The following is a 17,439-nucleotide window of genomic DNA, read 5'->3' on the forward strand; positions in this document are numbered from 1 at the left end:
AGTGAAAGACCCAGAAAATAGAGTAAAAAAGGAGTTTATATATTTATAAATGCCAAATAAATATCAGAGGCCACCCAACGCCCTCTCCCAGACAAAGCTCTCTCCGCCAGCCCTAGGCTTCTAAGATCTGAGACATCTTGGCCCCAAGCTACAGCCCAAGAGCAGCTGCTAGTCTGGGCTGCCAGGGAATTGAGTTGGGATGATCTGCCCAGCCAAGAGTCACTCCCTCTATGTGAGGAGTCCCTGTAGCAACAGGCCTGTGTCCCTATATAGGGTCCTATAGGGGCCAGACTCAGGGGGAGAAGGTGGTTATCTCTAGAGAGACCCGCTGCCACAACTCCTTGGTCTGTTTGCTGCGCTTGAGGTTCTGTAGGATGTCGTTGAACTGCATCATGCCCATGGGTGTCAGGCAGAAGGCGCTGCGGGCACTGCGGATCGCATTCACAAAGTCGTCGTAGTCGGCAGGGGTCAAGTGAATTAAGCGGTGATGGATGTACTGGAGGATGGGTTGGAGGGGCATCTCAGCACAAAGCTCACACCTGGGGCCCACCTCCCTCAACATGCTAAGGACTCAAGTTAGCACCTGCATGTATGCCTGCTGACAGCGCTGCACCAGTTGGTGGAAGGCCGGGGCTCGAAGATGGTTGTGGGCATGAATGGGGTTCAGCCGCTGCAGCGTCTCCATGACGATCTCCTGCAGCACAAACGGGCTCAGCACCCCCTTGGCTGCCCCCACACAGAACTGGTGCACGTAGTTCACTCCTGGGGGGGCAGGGGGAGGGGCATGAGATGGGAATGGCCACCTCTGCCCTAGGGATCCACTTACATATCTCAGCTCTTGCCTGACAAAGAACCTCCCTCCATCCCAGGAACTGAGGTAAGCCTCCACCCCCCCCATGCTTGCACACATACCCGACCAAGGCCTCAATTCTGAGCAAGAGCTAGGAAGGAGGTCTGGGATAGGAAGGTAGGGGAATTAGGTTGGGGGACAATGGTCCTGGGGAGGGGAGGTGTTACCCAGCTTTGCCGCCAGTCCCAGCAACCATTTGACGTCATCAGTGTAGGGGGGGGAGCGGGAGAAGTTGTTAGGGTGATCATTGTGTGCCCGGCGACCGAGCATCTCAAGTGCCAGCATCCCTAGGAAACACAGATGGGCATACAATAGGGCATACCTCAACTTGGTACCTGACCCATAGTAAACAAACTGAGAGCTAGTAGAGGGAATCTACCTAGCTGTAGGTAGAAGTACAGAAAGGACTTCTTACCAACACGGTAAGCAGCATGCAGGTGGTGCAGGCTGTGTGGATTGACTGGCTGACTGTGTGTTTCCTCCTCCGGTGGTGGAAAACCTCCGCTTACCAGAGGGCTGGGCTGTGTGGTCAGAGCAGGCAATGAGGCACCCTGGATGGCTGGAAATGTGGATGCTGGATGGACACTGCTCACTGAGGGTAGGTTGAAAGCCATGAGCAAGAAGAGGTACAGAAAAGATTCCCTCCCTACCTCCTGTGTCCAGTGTGCCTCCCCTCCATTCACCTGCTCCCTGTCCCCAAAACTCACAGGCCACACTGGTTGGCAGTGGGAGCCCTGGCTCTGTATGGTAGGGATGGACTGTGATGGGAGCCATGGAAGGGACAGGAAAAGATACAGCTGTGGCAGCAAGTGAGGGAGGAGTCACTGAGTAGGGGTATTGAGCCCCAAGGAATGCAGGATGCACACCCTATATGGATGGGGAAAAGAGCAGATACTACGTTATGTTCGAGACAAATGGCCATTCCTACATCTTAGTTGACCTTGGTCTCCCATTTTCCCACCTCCTCACCAGGATTCCTGGACAGCCCTAGTATACTCCCAAAGTACTCTACTCCAACCCCATATGAACCTGATATTCTCCCACATGACCAACACCAGAACACTAGTCTCACCTGTGGGTATGCAGAGCTGGGCACAGGGAAGACGGCAGGCCGGGGCATATGAGGCATAGGGTGGGCAGGGTGAGCTGGGTGGGTGAGGTACTGGGGACTGCAGGGCAGGTGGGGCTGTAGAGCAGTATAGGGGTGCAGGCCAGGGGAATGACCATGCCCCAGCCCTGGACCTGGATATAAACTGGATCCCACTGAGATGACTGGGACCACTGTGGCTGCTGCTGTCACTGCTGCTGCAGCCACTGTAACAGGTTCAGTACCAGGAGCACCCCTGCCCTCAGGCAGCCCTCTTCCAGCCTCCCCAGCAGCCCTCATCCCACTGCCACTACAGCTTATAACTCCTTCACGGGCCATGGATGAGCCGCCTGCTGTCTGTTCATAGAGCCAGAACCACTGATGAGCAACTTCAAACAGCACTTCAGGGTATACGCCCCCACCCTTGGCTGCCTCTTCCACTGCCATGCAGGCCTTCTCCAACATCAAGTTATCCTGGAAAGGAGCACAGAGCATTAGGGAAAAGGGGCTTACCCAAGGATGATGACTAGTTGAGGAGGGCATCAGGAACCAGGGTCAGTGCTTCACACAGACACTGAACAAATAAAGCTCATCATTTCTCTGAGTCTATCCTCAGGGATTTTGCTGGTTCCTAACCCTAGTTTTAGGATTGTAACAGGATAAATACTTATCATAGAATTCAACACATAGTATATGAATATAAAAAAAGAATGTGAAAATGTGAATTCATATTATTGGAGTGTATATCTCTAATTTGAAAATTGGGAACACTAAAACCAGAAACATTTTGGATACTAACATGATACTGCAAATGGGAAATACACCATGAAATATGCTTTTGTGCACAAACAGGGCTGGTGGAGATTGTCAGTTGCTTGCCTAGTATATGAGGCCCTGGATTCACTTCCTCATAAATATATACATACATTGGAGAGAAGGAGGCAAGAGAAACACAAGATTATCCCTAGGATGTGTGTGTGTAATTAGTACATATGAAAGTCATAATTAGAGTTGGGTCCCATCCCCAAGATAGCTCATATATAGGAAAATATTATGAAACCTAAAATCCAAAACACTTATCCTATAATGTGTGAAATGTTACAATGAGAGAAATATTAGATATTTCTGAAACTCCTAAATATGGGGGAATCGAGAGGATCCCTAACCCCCTAATAATAGAATGTCCCAGCTACTCGGAAGGCTGAAGAAGTTCATTGGGCCCATCCTAGGCAATTAGGCCTCTTGGAAGGAAGGAAAGAAGGGCCACAAGATAGCTAGTAGGTAAAGGCACTTGTTGCCAAACCTGACAACTTCAGTTTGATTCCTAGGACCTACAAGGAAAGAAAAGAGAAGCTCGCACAAGCTGTTCTCTGACATATACACACACACAAACACACTGTGACACATGGCCCACCCCATCATACATACAATTATTTTCTAAGAGAAAACATGCTGAGCCCTTAAGTTTTCCCCATGTGCAGATAGCTAAGGGAAGTACCTGTTCCTTGCACTGTACCAAGGCTCGTTGAATTTCATTGGGGTTCAGTGCATGGGCATGAGGCAGGCAGCTTAGAGCCAGCTCTGCCGCTGCCCTCACCATGTTGGAGTCTCGTGCCCGTGATGCTCTATCAGCCAGTGATGCAACCTCAGGGGGCGTCAAGTGCCCATCCCAACACTCTACCAGTATAGTCAGGGCTGCACTGCCAATCTCCATTGCCTGCCCTTTAGGGAAAAGAAAAAGGAGCAAAGTGGGCACCACTGGAAGTCTGGGGAATGACAGCTTTCATCAGATCAGCAATGTCACAAAGACAAGACGCTTTTTTCCAATTCACTGCCATCCTGTATACAAATCAGGACATTGGACTTACCTGTAATCCAGGATACATGGGAAGAATAGGTACGAGAAAGCCAGTTAGGAGAAACAAAGTTGTGCAGGCCAAGGGCATAAAGCCCAATTTCAAAGGCGCAAAGGTGCAGGTTGCGGTGAGGACCCTGGTGGCCTCCTGAGGAGGATGGATGTGTAAAAATGGAAGTGCTGCTGTTGCCCCCTGCTTTGATCAGAACTGTCTTCGCCAATTCGAAGTAGAAGTGTGCCGCTGCCTCTGATGGCTGGTTGGGTACATGGGGGGCATGACTCTCAGGGCGGCGGCCCTTGTAACACCTGAAAAAGCAATGAGGTATCAATACGGTTGGAGTTTCTTCAAAACAGTGTCCAAGAGGGACCCGGGTAAGTAAGGGGACGATAGTTGGATCACACTAGGAATTGGTTTTGAGAATGGGCTGGATTAGAGATGTTATTTCTCCCTACTGACCTGCCAACCTCAACCGTCTTTGCCCGGGCCCCTCCACTGGCACTAGCCCGGCGGCTTCCACTGGAAGATGAAGAGCCCAGGGAGTCTGAGGAAGAGCTGCTAATGCTGTCACTGTCTTGTCCTCGACCCCAGGAAGTAGGAGCCCAGCCCCCTCGAAGTGGCCTTCGGCTTAAGGTAGGAGAGCTGTCCGATGTAGTTTCAGGGGCACTGCTGTCAATGCTGGCCATGCCTAATACCCCAAAACCAATCAGTCCCGCAAGTCAGGAATACCCTGAAAATCTGCAGCCTTCAGGACTCGCCTTCCCTCCATACCATCCCATTAAGTTGTCCTACCTGTGTGCTTCTTCTTGGGCCGCCCTGGGGAGCCCCAACCCCGACCATTATAGCCTCCACGACTGCCAAGAGCTAGGCGGCTAGGAACCTTCCCCTCAGGCCGTGGAGTCAAAGCTGCCTCAGGTGGAAGACCCTCACAGGGGGAATGTGGGGAGCTTTCTGAGTGAGAAAATGGGACACTGGGATAAGCCCAGGAAAGCACACAACATAAACTGTACCACTCACTCCCTACCCAGTGCCCCCACCTCACCAGGCACATTCTTCTCTGTGAAGCCCTCAGTGGGACCTGGCCCAGCCCCTGCCACATTTCCTGGCTGAGCAGGCCCTGCAGAGCCTGAAGTCAATGGTTGCAGGGCCCCAGGGGCAGTTGGGGCCCCATGCTTTGAAGGGGATCTCTGGTTGGCTGTGGCTGGACGGCTAGATGAGTAGAAAGAACTCAGAGTCTGTGGCTTATGTGTCTGGCTTTCTCGGTCCAAGAGTTTGTCTAAGATCTGGAGGAGAGACAAGCAGTAACATGATGTCCTTTATTTCCTCAATTCTATTACCTTCCTTTCTTGTTGAAGCAGCCTAATGCTACCTCCTCAGGAAGTCTTCCCAGTTGTAACTACAGGATAACCTCCCAGCTTACATGTCTCGGAATCGTCCATAACACTTACCTGAGGACTGAATATACTGATATTCAATAAATATTGAAATAAATGAATGATTGACTTTATGCTCTCTGCTTCTCTTCTTCCACCTCATGCCCAAGCATACCTATAAGAACCATTGGTCTCTTGTTCTTTATGAGAAGTCTCCAACATTCTCTACTTACCTCCTACAGGCAAACCAGTACTTTTGTCATTGTACTGGAAACTTCTGAGAAAGATAGTGACATTTTGTTCACTCCTGCCTGGCAAAACTCTAGTACTTCAGTCCCTTACCTTCTTGAGCTTGGCCTGGTCGTCCTTATAAGTGATCATGAGTGCTAAGGCCAGGTCACCCTTCTCCCGGCGTGTGCCTTCACATAGGAGGGGATGTTCTGCCTCACTCACTGTTGTCTTCATGCCTGTAAGGAGGTCCTCTTGGGATTAGGAGTGGTCATAGCTCCATAACCATCAAAAGCATACAAGCCAGAGCCAGCCACCAGCTCATGACAAAAAGGTCCCCACTGCTTATTATACACAGCCTTAGTTCTGTCTGCTTTCCAAGACCTTTTTAATTGTTCTACTCTACTGGAACTAAAAGTGTGCACCACCATACCCAGGCACATCTGTTTGTTTACTTGCTTTTTCATTTGTTTGTTTTTGGGGACAGGGTTTCTCTGTGTAGCCCTAGCTGTCCTGGAACTCACTCTGTAGACCAAGTTGGCCTTGAACTCACAGAGATCTACCTGTCTCTGCCTTCCGAGTGCTGGGATCAAAGGTGTGCACCCCCCATGCCCTACCCTCACTCCTGGCTGCTTGTTTTTTTGAGGCAAGAGATCTCATGTAGCTCCATCAAACTTGCTATGTAGCTAATGATGAAATGAACTCCTGATCTTCCTGCCTCCACCTCCTAAGTACTGGGATTATGGGCATACTCATCATATCTGGTGTCAGAACTGAGTCTACTCCTGACAGTTTGCTGTCTATACAGCTTCTTGATCCTTTAACATACAATTACATATTGTGTCACCTCCTTGAGACCTTTCTTTAGATTTTTATTTTGCTGTGCTTTAAACACCCATCATATGTAGCACATATTTAAATTTTATTTATTTTTATTTATGTGTGTGTGTTCCCTACATGCATGTGTGTACCATGTGCTTGTAGTGCCCATGGAAGCTGGAAGAGAAGGCATTTTATCCCTTGGAAAACAGAATTACAGATGGTTGTGAACCTTCATGTGGGTGGTAAGAACTGAACCTGGGTCCTCTGGAAAAGCAGTAGATACTCTTAAGTGTTGAGCCATCTCTCATCTCTCCAGCCCCTGCTCTAAATTACTGACTGTGTCCTAAGCACTAAATAGTTGGTTCACATCTGTCATCTTGACTTTCACATTACAACTCAAGGCCTGAACCAGGCTTTACTCACGGACACACTCAAGACAAGACACATACCCAAGGCAGCAACTGCTGCTTCAAATCCCAGCTCCTCATCTCCAGGCATCTCATTATTCCAATTGCGACTTGGGGGCCGGGAACCAGTGGGAGAAACCACTAGATGAAAATTGGGTTAAATCAGGCAAACAAAAGTACCACAGGAAAGAATGAAAAGAAATCCAAGACCTCATCATCCAAGACCTACCCATGCCGCTGCCTGATGGGTCCCAAAGATGACTCAGCCAGAGTCTTAGAGCCCTTGGTTTTTCCTTTAAAAAAAAAAAAAACAACTACCCTTCTCCCCCCAAGTTCTCCACTTACTGTAGGGGTAGGCACTTTACCTGGAGCACAGAGAACATCAAAGATGAAACTGGCCAACATGAGGGGCAGCACAGGCCGATAGTCACAGAGTGTGCCCTCCCGGAGTTCTTCTGCCCGACACCGCATGGTACTCATTTCACTGGGACCCAGAGGGATCTTCTTAAGCAGAGCAGCCACCTCGGATTCCTGATATGCCAACTTTACCTGAGAGAACAAGAAGGAACTCGACTACCCATACCTCAATGGAGATCAAGGGGTAAGAATCTGAGAAGATTAATCCCAGCACTCAAGAGGCGAGGCAGGTGGATCTCTGTGAGTTCAAGACTAGCCTGGTCTACAAGAGCTAATTCTAGGACAGCCTCCAAAACTACACAGGCAAACCCTGATGTGGGGGTGGGGGGCAAAGGGGTAAAGAATCTGAAAAGATTAATGACAAGACTCAAATGGAACCTCTGACCTCCAAAGCCTTGGTAGAAGCAGGGGGCCGCTGTAGCTCCAAGGCAAACATGCCAACTCGGAAGGCCAGGTTGTGGTGCTCTGGGCGCTCACTTAGCACTGTCAACAGGAAAGCTGCCTTGGTAAGGGTGTTGGTAGCAACCCAGGTCTGACGGCTTGTGGATACCTTGTTTTTCTTGCCCTGAATGGGAAGTGCAAAGAGTTGCACAAATGAGTCTGATTCACCTCAGTGGAGGTAGGAGGCAGCTCTCACTTGGGGTGGGGAACAGGAGGAGCAGGGATAAGTGGGGCAAGGAAAAGTAGAGGAAGGAGGTCTCTCTCACCTTGGCAGGGGGCGGCTCTACCTTGAGGTCAGGTGGGTTGGCTAGCAGATCCTGGGCAAGCTCCACAGTGAGGCGGGAGGCCTCATTGCTGTAGCCATGGGCATGCAGGGCCTCAGCACAGGCAAATAACACCTATAGGACACAGGACCAAAAGATTGAAGGCCTTCACTTGGAGAACATCACACACTTGGTTATATAGCACATACTTCTAAAGCACTGGGTGTCATGCTGATCCTGGGCATACTATAGTTCAGTCTGGTTAGACACCACTAACATTCAGGATTATATGATTACAAGTATTGCTGAGAAAGGGCAAAGAGGGGCAAATGCATAGCATGGCTCATAGGGATTTGGGACAGAGGAGCATTGCTACTCTCATCCGTGGCAGTGGTCATCATAGGTACAGTAGGCTAGTTGGGAGCCAGCAGAAGCAATGGGAGGGTAGAGACTTCTCAGGACAAGGTCTGTTTTATTTTATTTGAGCTAAGGTCTCACTGTGTAGCTCAAGCTGGCATCCAACTGGAGATTCTCCTGCCTCAACCTCCCAAATGCTGAGATCATAGGCATTTGCTACCCCACCTGGCAGGGAAGGAATTCTGAGTTCATCAACCTTATGTCCCTATCTCTCAGATCTTTAAGGTCTCTAAGACCTGAAGAAGGAACAAGAGCTAGCCACACCTGGTGAGAATAGAATTCCAGAAAGGCCAATTTGTACCTATGTAAGCAAGAGGGAGCATGGTAAGCTCCAGGACTAAGTGACTACACAAAGGATGAAAGACATAGTCAACACTGGAGAGACTGGCAAAGAGCAGTGTGGAACCCAGTCACACCAAGGACCTTCATCTTTATTCTAAGGGCAGCAAGCAATCACTGAAGGCTTTTAAGCAGTACACTGACAGTATCTGAAAAATACCCAGAAAAGCATCAGTGTGGAAGCAGTAGGGGTTAGGATAGCCTACAGAATGTTAACAGGTACATTAATGATCTTGACCCTTCCACCAAGAGCCACTGGGTCTCTCCACTCAAGTGATTCCAAAGGAACACCCCACCCTTCCTCTCTTCTCCAGTGCCCTCACCTCCATTCGGCTCTCCTGTTCCAGTGGCTTCAACCCAGCAAATAGGTCATGCTCCTCCCCAGCCCCGCCCTCAGCCTTCTCCTCCTCGCCTCCAGTCCCATCTTGAGCATTCAGGTAATATGCTTGGTAGTCATCATCCTCCTCTCCAACTGCAGGAGCCACTTCTTTGGTTTTGTGGAGCCCACTGCCACTGTCATCTGTAGAAGGGAGGTCATCTCCAGTACAGACCTCCCCAGGCAGCAGGCTAGGGTGGCCAGCAGAGGCTGCAGGAGGCTCAGGTCCTTCTGAGAAGTACACACCAGCATCTTCCTCATAAGTATCTGGGGGCTCGGGAAGGAAGTTGGAAGGTCCTCGGGAGGCAACCGAAGGAGGACAGGGTGGAGGACTCTCAGGAAATCCACTGAAGGTGCTGGCCTCTGCACCCAGGGCCAGGCTGCTGTCATCCAGGCTCATCTCTGCCAAGTCTGGTTCCAGGGAGCTGTCTTCACTGCTTAACCGTCGTTTGCTCCCACTGCCTGCTGAGTTCTTGCCCCCACTGCCAATCCCACCCAGTACCTTGGCTTTGCCCCCACCTGGACCCATCTTATGCAGAGCTTTCTCTCCTCCTTCAGTAGAGAGGCGGCGGGGAGCCCGCTGTGAAGAGACACCCTCACCCAATCCTTTGCGCTTGGACCCAGGTTCCTTGGGCCTCACAGCTGGCTCAATAGGAAGAGGTCGGGGTCGGGACTCTTCCAGACCCCCAGATCGAGAAGCTCCTGGCCTAGCAGGCAAGGCCCGGGCCCAGCACAGGGCTAGCTTGCGGTCAGTGCCACTGTAGGTAACACCAGGAAGCGGGTAGGCCTCTTCCCAGTTAAAGTAGCAGGCCTCCACTGCTGGCCGGAAGCCAGGAAAGAGCCTCTCCAGGGTCTTCTTGTGCTGTCCCCGCTTGACATTTTCAATCACTTTCAGTTGCCACTGACGCAGCTGTGCACACAGTTCCCGGCGGCTGTGGAAACAAAGGGCAGGATGACAAGCAGTCTGCACTGAAGAGTAGAAAGGAGGAGATAAAATAGGAATACACCCTCAAGGAAAGGCATAAAGAAGGGGCACAGTGGGAAGGGGCTGGGAGGGGAAGAAGAAAGCCTGTCAGAAATAGGCTCACAAATCCCTGGCAACACCAGTGCCCAGTGCTTCCCATCCCCCACCCCCAGGTGAGAAAAATCCCCATACTCAGGCTGTCTGTCCTGGACTGGCCTTGTCAGAATGTGGTAATCCTGGAGAATACTCACCGATGAGGGCTGAGGGCAGGGTCTAGCACAGCCAGCCTCCACAGTGTGACCATCTCATCACACATACTTGCACATGCATGGGCTGCTACCTCTGACTGCCCATTGCTACGGCCTGTGTGACCACTGGCACTGCTATGTGAAGCTGAGGTTCGCACACTGTACCACCAGCCTGTTATCTGGAGACAAAGATAACTGTGAAGTATACCATCACTCAGAAAAATCAAAGAAGCCCCTCTCCTCTCCACTTTCCTGTCTGGAAAAGGAGATTAAGATAGGGAGGAAAAGAAGGAACTACCACACAGCTACCGAGTCCTGCAATGTCACCTGTTCATAGGTGAGGCACTGGTCAGTGAGGATTTCCAGCAAGGGGGCAGCATTGCTGTCCCTCCGCTTGAACATCTCTCGAACAATGCTAAGCAGGTTCCAGACACCTTCAGGCTCTCGGCCCCTCAGAGGGCGCAACAGACAAGCCCATTCAGCAGCAGCAGGAGGTTCCGTGGAAGACAGATACATGGAGTTTACATCACTGTAAAGGAACAGAGAGGATGAGGACTAGGCAGGACTGAATGAAGAGGGTTAAAACAGAGTAGGGCTTTGATCTAAAGGAAATCACAATCCAAAATACAGAGTAGAGGGGAAAAGGACACCTGTGACAAAATTTTGACCTTTCTCTGCATCTGCATCAGTATGATAATCACAGCCAAAGGAGGAAGAAAAAGAACTCTGGCTCTACCAGGATAAGAAACCATTCTGACTGCCCAAGGTCACCATCACGATTCATCACTGATACCTGTGTGCCAGGAACCATGACAATGGAGGGAGGAAAAGGTAGGAGACACATGTATTATTAGAGCAGAGACCTATCAGTGGCCTGAGAAAGGGACCTACTCAGCACAGATTCAGTATGCAGAAATCCAGTTTACCTGAAGACCACAGGTGAGGGGCCACAGAACTTGTGCAGTGTCTTCTTTATGTTGTCAGTGAGTGTTGACTCATCCAAATACCAAGTGCTCTGATCTGAAGCTGAGGGTCCTGCTGTAGGGTCTGGGAATGACAGGCAACTCATCACCTATTGATAAGGGCTCATTTACCTGACAACAAGGAGCCTTTAGTAAGTGATGGGCTGTACTAGCAGTTTGCTTGCTTTCTGACCACTCACCTGGAGCTCCACATACTGTATTGATGGCTGTTGACTGGGAGGAAAGGAGTTCATCCAGGAGACGCTGAGCTGTAGGGAGTATCTGAGGGGAAAGGGACAAAGGCAGAGCAAACAATGCACAGGTGAACCCAAGGAGGCCGAGCCTAACAAGAAGACTAATGCAAAGCCTAAAAGCCAGGAGGTAGGATGTGCCAACCTCACCCACCTGCTGAGGGAGCTCACTGATAAGGTACTGAGCAAACTTCTGAAGCTGGTCCCTTTGTAGCCGAGACAGGGACTCTGAGACTGGAGCCCGCAGACAGACAGCAGAAGCCTGAAGGAACGAAGAGAAATAGGACCACCTGAGAAAAGATTTTGGAGCTGGAGCTGGAGAGAAATGGACAGAGGGGAGATAGAAGGGCTCATGCTGTGGCCAGGCATGCAGTAGAGAAGGGGAAATGGAGTGTAGGGTAGGACCAGGATAAATTGGGAGGGCCTCACGTTGTGAATTCGGAAGAGACAGAGTGCCACGACATGGGTGCACCATTTGGCTCCAGCCCCACAGGTACAGCTACAGGAAGTGACCCGGCAGCGGTCAAACATCACAGCCACATTGTAGGCCCCTTTGGGAGGGACCATCTGCGGTGGCACCACTGTAGCGCTCAGGTGGAACCCTAGGGAGAAATAAGGGCATGGTCACAAGTAGCTGCCAAGACCAGGGTCCCTGCCCTCAATCCTGATCCCATACTTAATTATACAGTTAACCCCACATGTTTTATTTGTTTGTTTGGTTGGTTTTTTGAGGCAGAGTCTCTCGATGGAGCTATCCTAGAACTATGTGGCTGTCCTAGAACTCACTATGAAGACCAGGATGGCCTCTGCTTCCTGAGTGCTGGGATTAAAGACATGTGAAACCATGCCTGTCCGCAAAGGTTCTTAGTCTTTAACACCAGTGATGAGAGGAACAAGATTACCACAGGGCATGATGGAACCCTTACCTATCTGTAGTGGATCTTTTACGGCCCTCATGCGGAACAGCTGATCCCCTCGCTGGAACTCATCCGCGCTGCCATTAGCTAGGCATGAATATAGACTGGGGGAAGAAAAGGACATGGCCACAACCCAGCAAATAACCTTCCACAGACACTGTGAGAAACGACATGTTCTAGGCAGCTCTCCCCCTTAGCACTCTTTAGGGGGAAATCCCAGGCACTCCCCCTTCCCTTATCTTCCTCCTTGCAGTTCCAACTACAGTATCTCTTTTGTTCTGCAGAAAGCCCAGCAGCCAGTGTGAGATACCAGAACTCTAGTGCCCTTATCAGTTCTCTGGACTCACCGAATGTCCTCTTCATTTTCAGGGAAGCTCCAAAAAGCAATTCGCAGTTGGAGTTGTTCGGGTACTGGAGGATAAACTTTCTCCACCACTTCAAATGGAATGTGAAATGCCACCTGTTTTGCTGACAGCTCCACCAATGGGATTACCAATCCATCTTTAGAAACAAAGATTGGAATAGTGAGAAAGAAAGGGCACTGGGTACCTGTGCATACACACCCTCTTCTTAGAAATGTATATTTTAGCTGGGCAGTGGTGGCATACGCCTCAGCCTGGTCTACAGAGCCAGTTCCAGGACAGGCTCCAAAGCAATTCAGAGAAACCCTGTCTCCAAAAACAAAAACAAAACAAAAATGTGCATTTTGAAGGCTTTTTGCTTTTTCAAGATGTGGCCCTGGCTGTCCTGGACCTTGCTCTGGACCAGGCTGGCCTGGAACTCATAGAGATCCTCCTGCCTCTGCCTCCTGAGTGCTAGGCTAAAAGGTGTGTATTACCATACCCTATATTTTTAAGTTTAAATTTTACTTATTTTATTTATTTATTTTTGGTTTTTTGAGACAGGGCAGAGATCTGCCTGCCTCTGCCTCCTGGGTGTTGGGATTAAAAGCGTGGGCCACCACTACCCGGCTTTAAATTTTGGTTTTTTATTGTGTGTCTGTATGTGGGCTTGTGCATGTACATGCAGGAGCCCATGGAGACCAGAAGAAAGTGTCAGAACCTCTGAAGCTGGAGTTTCAGGTAGCTGTGAGCCATCCCACATGGGTGCTGGGAGGTGAATGAAGGTCCTATGGAAGAACAACAAGCACTCTTAGTCTCTGAGCCATCTCTCCAACCTGCCCTCTTCTTGTCAGGATATGATAACCCTTAAAACTCCTTTTGGGAGAGAGGAGCTAGGCAGTCTCCAGCTACACACAGCAGGCCACCTCAGGCACAGAACAGTAGACACCAGGGAGAGTCTAGCAAACTCCTGGCCAGATAGGTGTGTCCCAGGACTCTAGCATCAAATTTGCCACACTCTCCATTTAGATTTACATTAATTGTACTGTGTCTTTGGCATTCACATATGATTACCTTTCTACTTATCACCGTCTCTAAATGACTGCAGGCCCCCATCTAAGAAAGGAAGATGATTGAGAAGTCAGAATAATTACTTAGGGACCTCAAGAAGCTGAAGAGCCTACAGGGCCTTTTAGCACCTAAAGACTGACTTCTGATCCTGGTAGCCAGTGGGAGATAGTTATCCCAGGGCACCTGGCTGTTGTTGCTCCTGAATCACCTGGAGTAGGATAGGGGTTTTTCTACACTGTTTTAACAACAACAAAAAACAATATTAGCAGACTCAGACTGCAGAACGCACAACGAATGGCTATATTAAAACACTGATCAAAAAAAAAAAAATTCTTGATGGGTGATGGTGGCTGAGGAGGGCATGGGGTAGAAATGGTATATTCAGGCCAGGTTTGGAAGGCTGTGACAGGAGGATCAAGATCTGCCTAGATTCTCAGGAGGAAGGCAGGAAGGAAGGGAGGGAAGAAAAAGGGAAAAGATACCCACCTATACAGGAGGGTATCAATATATTGAAAATCTCGCTACCATGATTTTAATTACTTGCAGAGTGAGAGAACTTGAAACCCCCAACCAACCCACACTGTCAAAAGATTCACATTGAAGCTGCTTGTGACCTGTGCGTGTATGTGTGCATACATTCACAGACAAGTGATATCTCTCCAACCGAAGCTGAGTACTACCACACCTAAAAAGTGACATAAGCAAATTTCTCTCCATCCTAAAGGGGCACTTGCAGAACAGATCTTTTGGAATGGCCTGCCTAGAACACATAAGTTAGTCCTTTCAACTACTGAAGAAAGCCAGAATCCAATGAGGCCCAAGACAACAACTGCTTTGTGCAGAGCAAGGGAAAGATGTGATGATCCCTAAGCCTGTGAAGCTTCTCTGTCTTCATTCTCCTTTCTATTCCCTCTAACAAAGCAAAATTCTTCACTGCACTAGTTCTTCTTAACTTCACTGGAAGACCAAGAATGAATGAAACACAAAGACAATCCATGAGGAAATCTGGAAGATAACTATTCACCCTCCTGCTCAGACCTCACATATGGAAGTCCAAGGCTCCCACCCTCTGGTCCCAGCCTTGGCTTCTGACAGATGCCAGAAGCAAACCTCGGGTTTAACCCTATGAATTATGGCAACTACTCTCATAGGCAAGTTCACTTCCACTTTCCTCTTGGTGGAATCCTTTCTTGGTGCAGCTTATGAGGAGAAATCAACATCCTGAAAGCAAAGCAGCCAATGCACCCTCCCACAGAGTGACACATCTCATGTGGTAACTTTTTCACCATCGACACCTAATCACATTCTCTTCTGCCTAGTTCTGGTTTACTAAAGGACAAATTCCGTTAAACATCCTTAAAACAGAGAAGGGTTATTCTCCTACATTCGACCTCTAAATCGTAAAAGAATAACAAAAGATCTTTCGGGCCAACCCAGGATGTTCTCTGTCACAACACAAGCTTGTGTGAACGCGCGCGAATGAGCACCGGGGTTCGTTCTTCTCATTCTCTCCCTCTCTCACCCTCTCTCTTTTTCTCTCTTCTCCCTCCCCCTTCTCCCTCCCTCCCTCCTTCCTCATCTCTCCTTCTTTCTCGTTTTCTCCATTCTCCAGTACCGCCCCTTTCTCTCTCCTCTCTCTACTGTGATGATGCCACCCCAGCCCAGGAAGGCCAGAAAAGCGAGTCCTGAAGTCTGCTCTAAGCTAGGGACAGCTCCCGGTCCGGACAGCTCCCAAGCAAGGCCCAAGCCGGGTTTGCCTGCTCCCCTCCGGTTGGCAGCCTTCCCTGCTCACCCTCACCTCGCATTCTGGTACCGCCATTGCCACCTCCGCCACCGCCTCCAGTGGGGGAATTGGGCCCCGCTGACTGTTTGCGCCATCCTCGCCAGTTCTGGCAAAGGCTCTCGGCCTCGGAGATGAACGAACAGAGTGAATCCTCCTCAAAGCGGTCGGAATCCTCGAATGAGAAGCGCTCGCCGTCCTCCCACTCCGCGAACATCAGCTCCATGGGGCCCGCACCCCCCGGGGCCGGGTCTCCCCCCGCGGATCCGGGGCCTGAGCCGCCGGCCGGGGACTGAGGGGAGGCCCGGGGCCTGAGGGGCGAGCCGGGGCTGGGGGTGGCCGGGGCGCTCAGGGCGGCCGTGCCGGGCGAGGATCTCGGGCCTGGGAGGGACACCGGGCCAGGCCTCACCCAACAGCGAGGTGCAAGCGGGGATTGTGGCCAGTCTGCGAGACTCGAGGCCCGGACGAAGCGCTGGGCGGCCAGGGCCTCTAGGCGGCTGCGGCGCCGCCTCCCCCATCAGCTGATCCTAACTTCCGGCCGCGCCGGCCATCACCACTTCCGCCCTCGCGTGCTCCGGGAATGGACCGCGTACGGGCGGGTGTAGGGGACACGTGTGTGCATTGTCGGCTGTTTATCGAGCCCACCTTCATAAACAGTACCCAAAGGTATACGAAACAACTACAGATTCCAGCAATTACTTGGTGCTCATAATAAGCAAGGAAGAAAAAGCCGCCGTTCTTGTCGAGATTCTCTTGCTGTCAGGGGACAGTGCAAGTGACCATTTATTGGATAGGTTATTGTCACGCCTCGAGATAGGCCCTGAAGCCGCATCGCCTTCTGGGAGTTGCAGTCCAGAATCTATAAACTTAGAGTCTAAGGGGGAGCGCCAGGAAAGAAAGCATGTCTTTTTCCTAGGTATTGCCTTTGAATCTAAGGGTTTTTAATCTGCGTGTGTGCGTGCGTGCGCGATGTAGACCTTATGTAAGTCTAGAGAAGTCCTTGGATGCCCTCCACCTCGTCTGCTTGTTTATGAATTACACCTCAATTAGGTTTAAATACAATCCCGAGACTTTACTAAAATAAACTTGTATTATTTATTTGTATAGTAAACGCCAAAACCGGGCCGAGTATTTAATTAATTAATTGATAATGTTTACATAGCATTTACAAAGGCCCTGGTTTTATGCCCAGCCACCCCCCACACTCCAAAAAGTAATTTCATATGGATACTAATGCTGCTGTGGATTGTTTCCTGTAACTGTGATTGAAGTGCTTAATTCTTAGAATTATTTTTTATTTTATTTACGTTTGTTTGGTTTGGTTTTTCAAGAGAGGGTTTCTCTGTGTAACAACTCTGGCCATCCTGGAACTCTCTTTGTAGAAGAGGTTGACCTCATACTCACAGAGGTCCACCTGCCTCTGCCTCCCAAATGCTAGAATCAAAGGCATGCACCACCACCACCCGGATCATAAAATTCTTATTACACTACTGGGAATCTACTGACCCTAGGTAAAGATTCCTTAATCTAAAATACACAAAAACCGAATTTCTTCATATAACTAAAAGACCCAGCTTGGAGAACCAAGCAGTTGTAGTAGAATACAAAATTATGGGAAAATCTAGCTATTGAGGGACATAGAGGAAGGACCCCTCTTTACCTTAGTAATTATCACACTAGACCTCTCATTTCTACACATTTAATGCTGTCAACTAGAAGGAAAAGATTAATTTCAACTTGATTATGTCTAAAGAGATAGAACATACATGAAATCCTACACAATTATTCCTACTATCAGGGAAGAGTAACTACCTCCAGCAAACAGCAAACAATGTAAAGAAAAAGAAGAAAGAAAAAAAAAAAACCCAAACAGTAATTTACAATGAAATAAATTGCCTACTGAATCTTAGTTCTGCCATTTGGGAGAATTAAGTGGAAAGACACTGAATATTGGGGCAGGTAATAATCAGCGCTGCCTGACTAGTAGAAGAAAATAGTTGGGGGTGGGGCATGAAAAGACTTTATCCTTAAA

The 17,439-nt window shown here is 49.5% G+C and overlaps 1 protein-coding gene across 8 annotated transcripts; it reads right to left on the reverse strand.

Moving 5' to 3' along the window:
• Positions 1–18: 18 nt before the first annotated feature.
• Zswim8 (zinc finger SWIM-type containing 8) lies at positions 19–15,966 on the reverse strand. 8 transcript variants are annotated; one of them, XM_051174448.1, is made up of 27 exons: positions 15,420–15,965; positions 12,563–12,716; positions 12,225–12,319; positions 11,728–11,900; positions 11,453–11,560; positions 11,248–11,329; positions 11,012–11,132; positions 10,413–10,614; positions 10,089–10,264; positions 9,120–9,805; positions 8,821–9,017; positions 7,745–7,876; positions 7,423–7,602; positions 6,986–7,169; positions 6,663–6,761; positions 5,506–5,630; positions 4,833–5,073; positions 4,583–4,741; positions 4,250–4,478; positions 3,806–4,098; positions 3,436–3,659; positions 1,923–2,411; positions 1,558–1,717; positions 1,266–1,442; positions 1,018–1,137; positions 584–694; positions 19–496 (listed from the first exon to the last, which is right to left on the reverse strand). In XM_051174448.1, the coding sequence occupies exons 1-27, from the start codon at positions 15,631–15,633 to the stop codon at positions 36–38; spliced, it is 5,592 nt and encodes a 1,863-aa protein (XP_051030405.1). In that variant the 5' UTR covers positions 15,634–15,965; the 3' UTR covers positions 19–35. The 8 variants fall into 8 exon arrangements, with proteins under 8 accessions (XP_051030405.1, XP_051030404.1, XP_051030402.1 ...); XM_051174452.1 differs by having other exon boundaries at positions 190–496; positions 584–762; positions 15,426–15,961; XM_051174447.1 differs by having other exon boundaries at positions 7,766–7,876; positions 8,821–9,805; positions 15,420–15,966.
• Positions 15,967–17,439: the final 1,473 nt, after the last annotated feature.

The sequence above is a fragment of the Phodopus roborovskii genome, unplaced genomic scaffold (genome assembly GCF_943737965.1).
Source record: "Phodopus roborovskii unplaced genomic scaffold, PHOROB, whole genome shotgun sequence".
In the NCBI taxonomy this organism is placed as follows: domain Eukaryota; kingdom Metazoa; phylum Chordata; class Mammalia; order Rodentia; family Cricetidae; genus Phodopus; species Phodopus roborovskii.

Coding starts and splice junctions, on each gene's coding strand:
- Zswim8 (XM_051174445.1), bottom strand. CDS start 15,633: ATGGAGCTGATGTTCGCGGAGTGGGAGGACGGCGAGCGCTTCTCATTC. Junction 5,074..5,505: donor ACCAGGCCAAGCTCAAGAAG/GTAAGGGACTGA, acceptor TCTCTCCTCCAG/ATCTTAGACAAACTCTTGGA. Junction 2,412..3,435: donor TGGTACAGTGCAAGGAACAG/GTACTTCCCTTA, acceptor GCTCCTTTCCAG/GATAACTTGATGTTGGAGAA.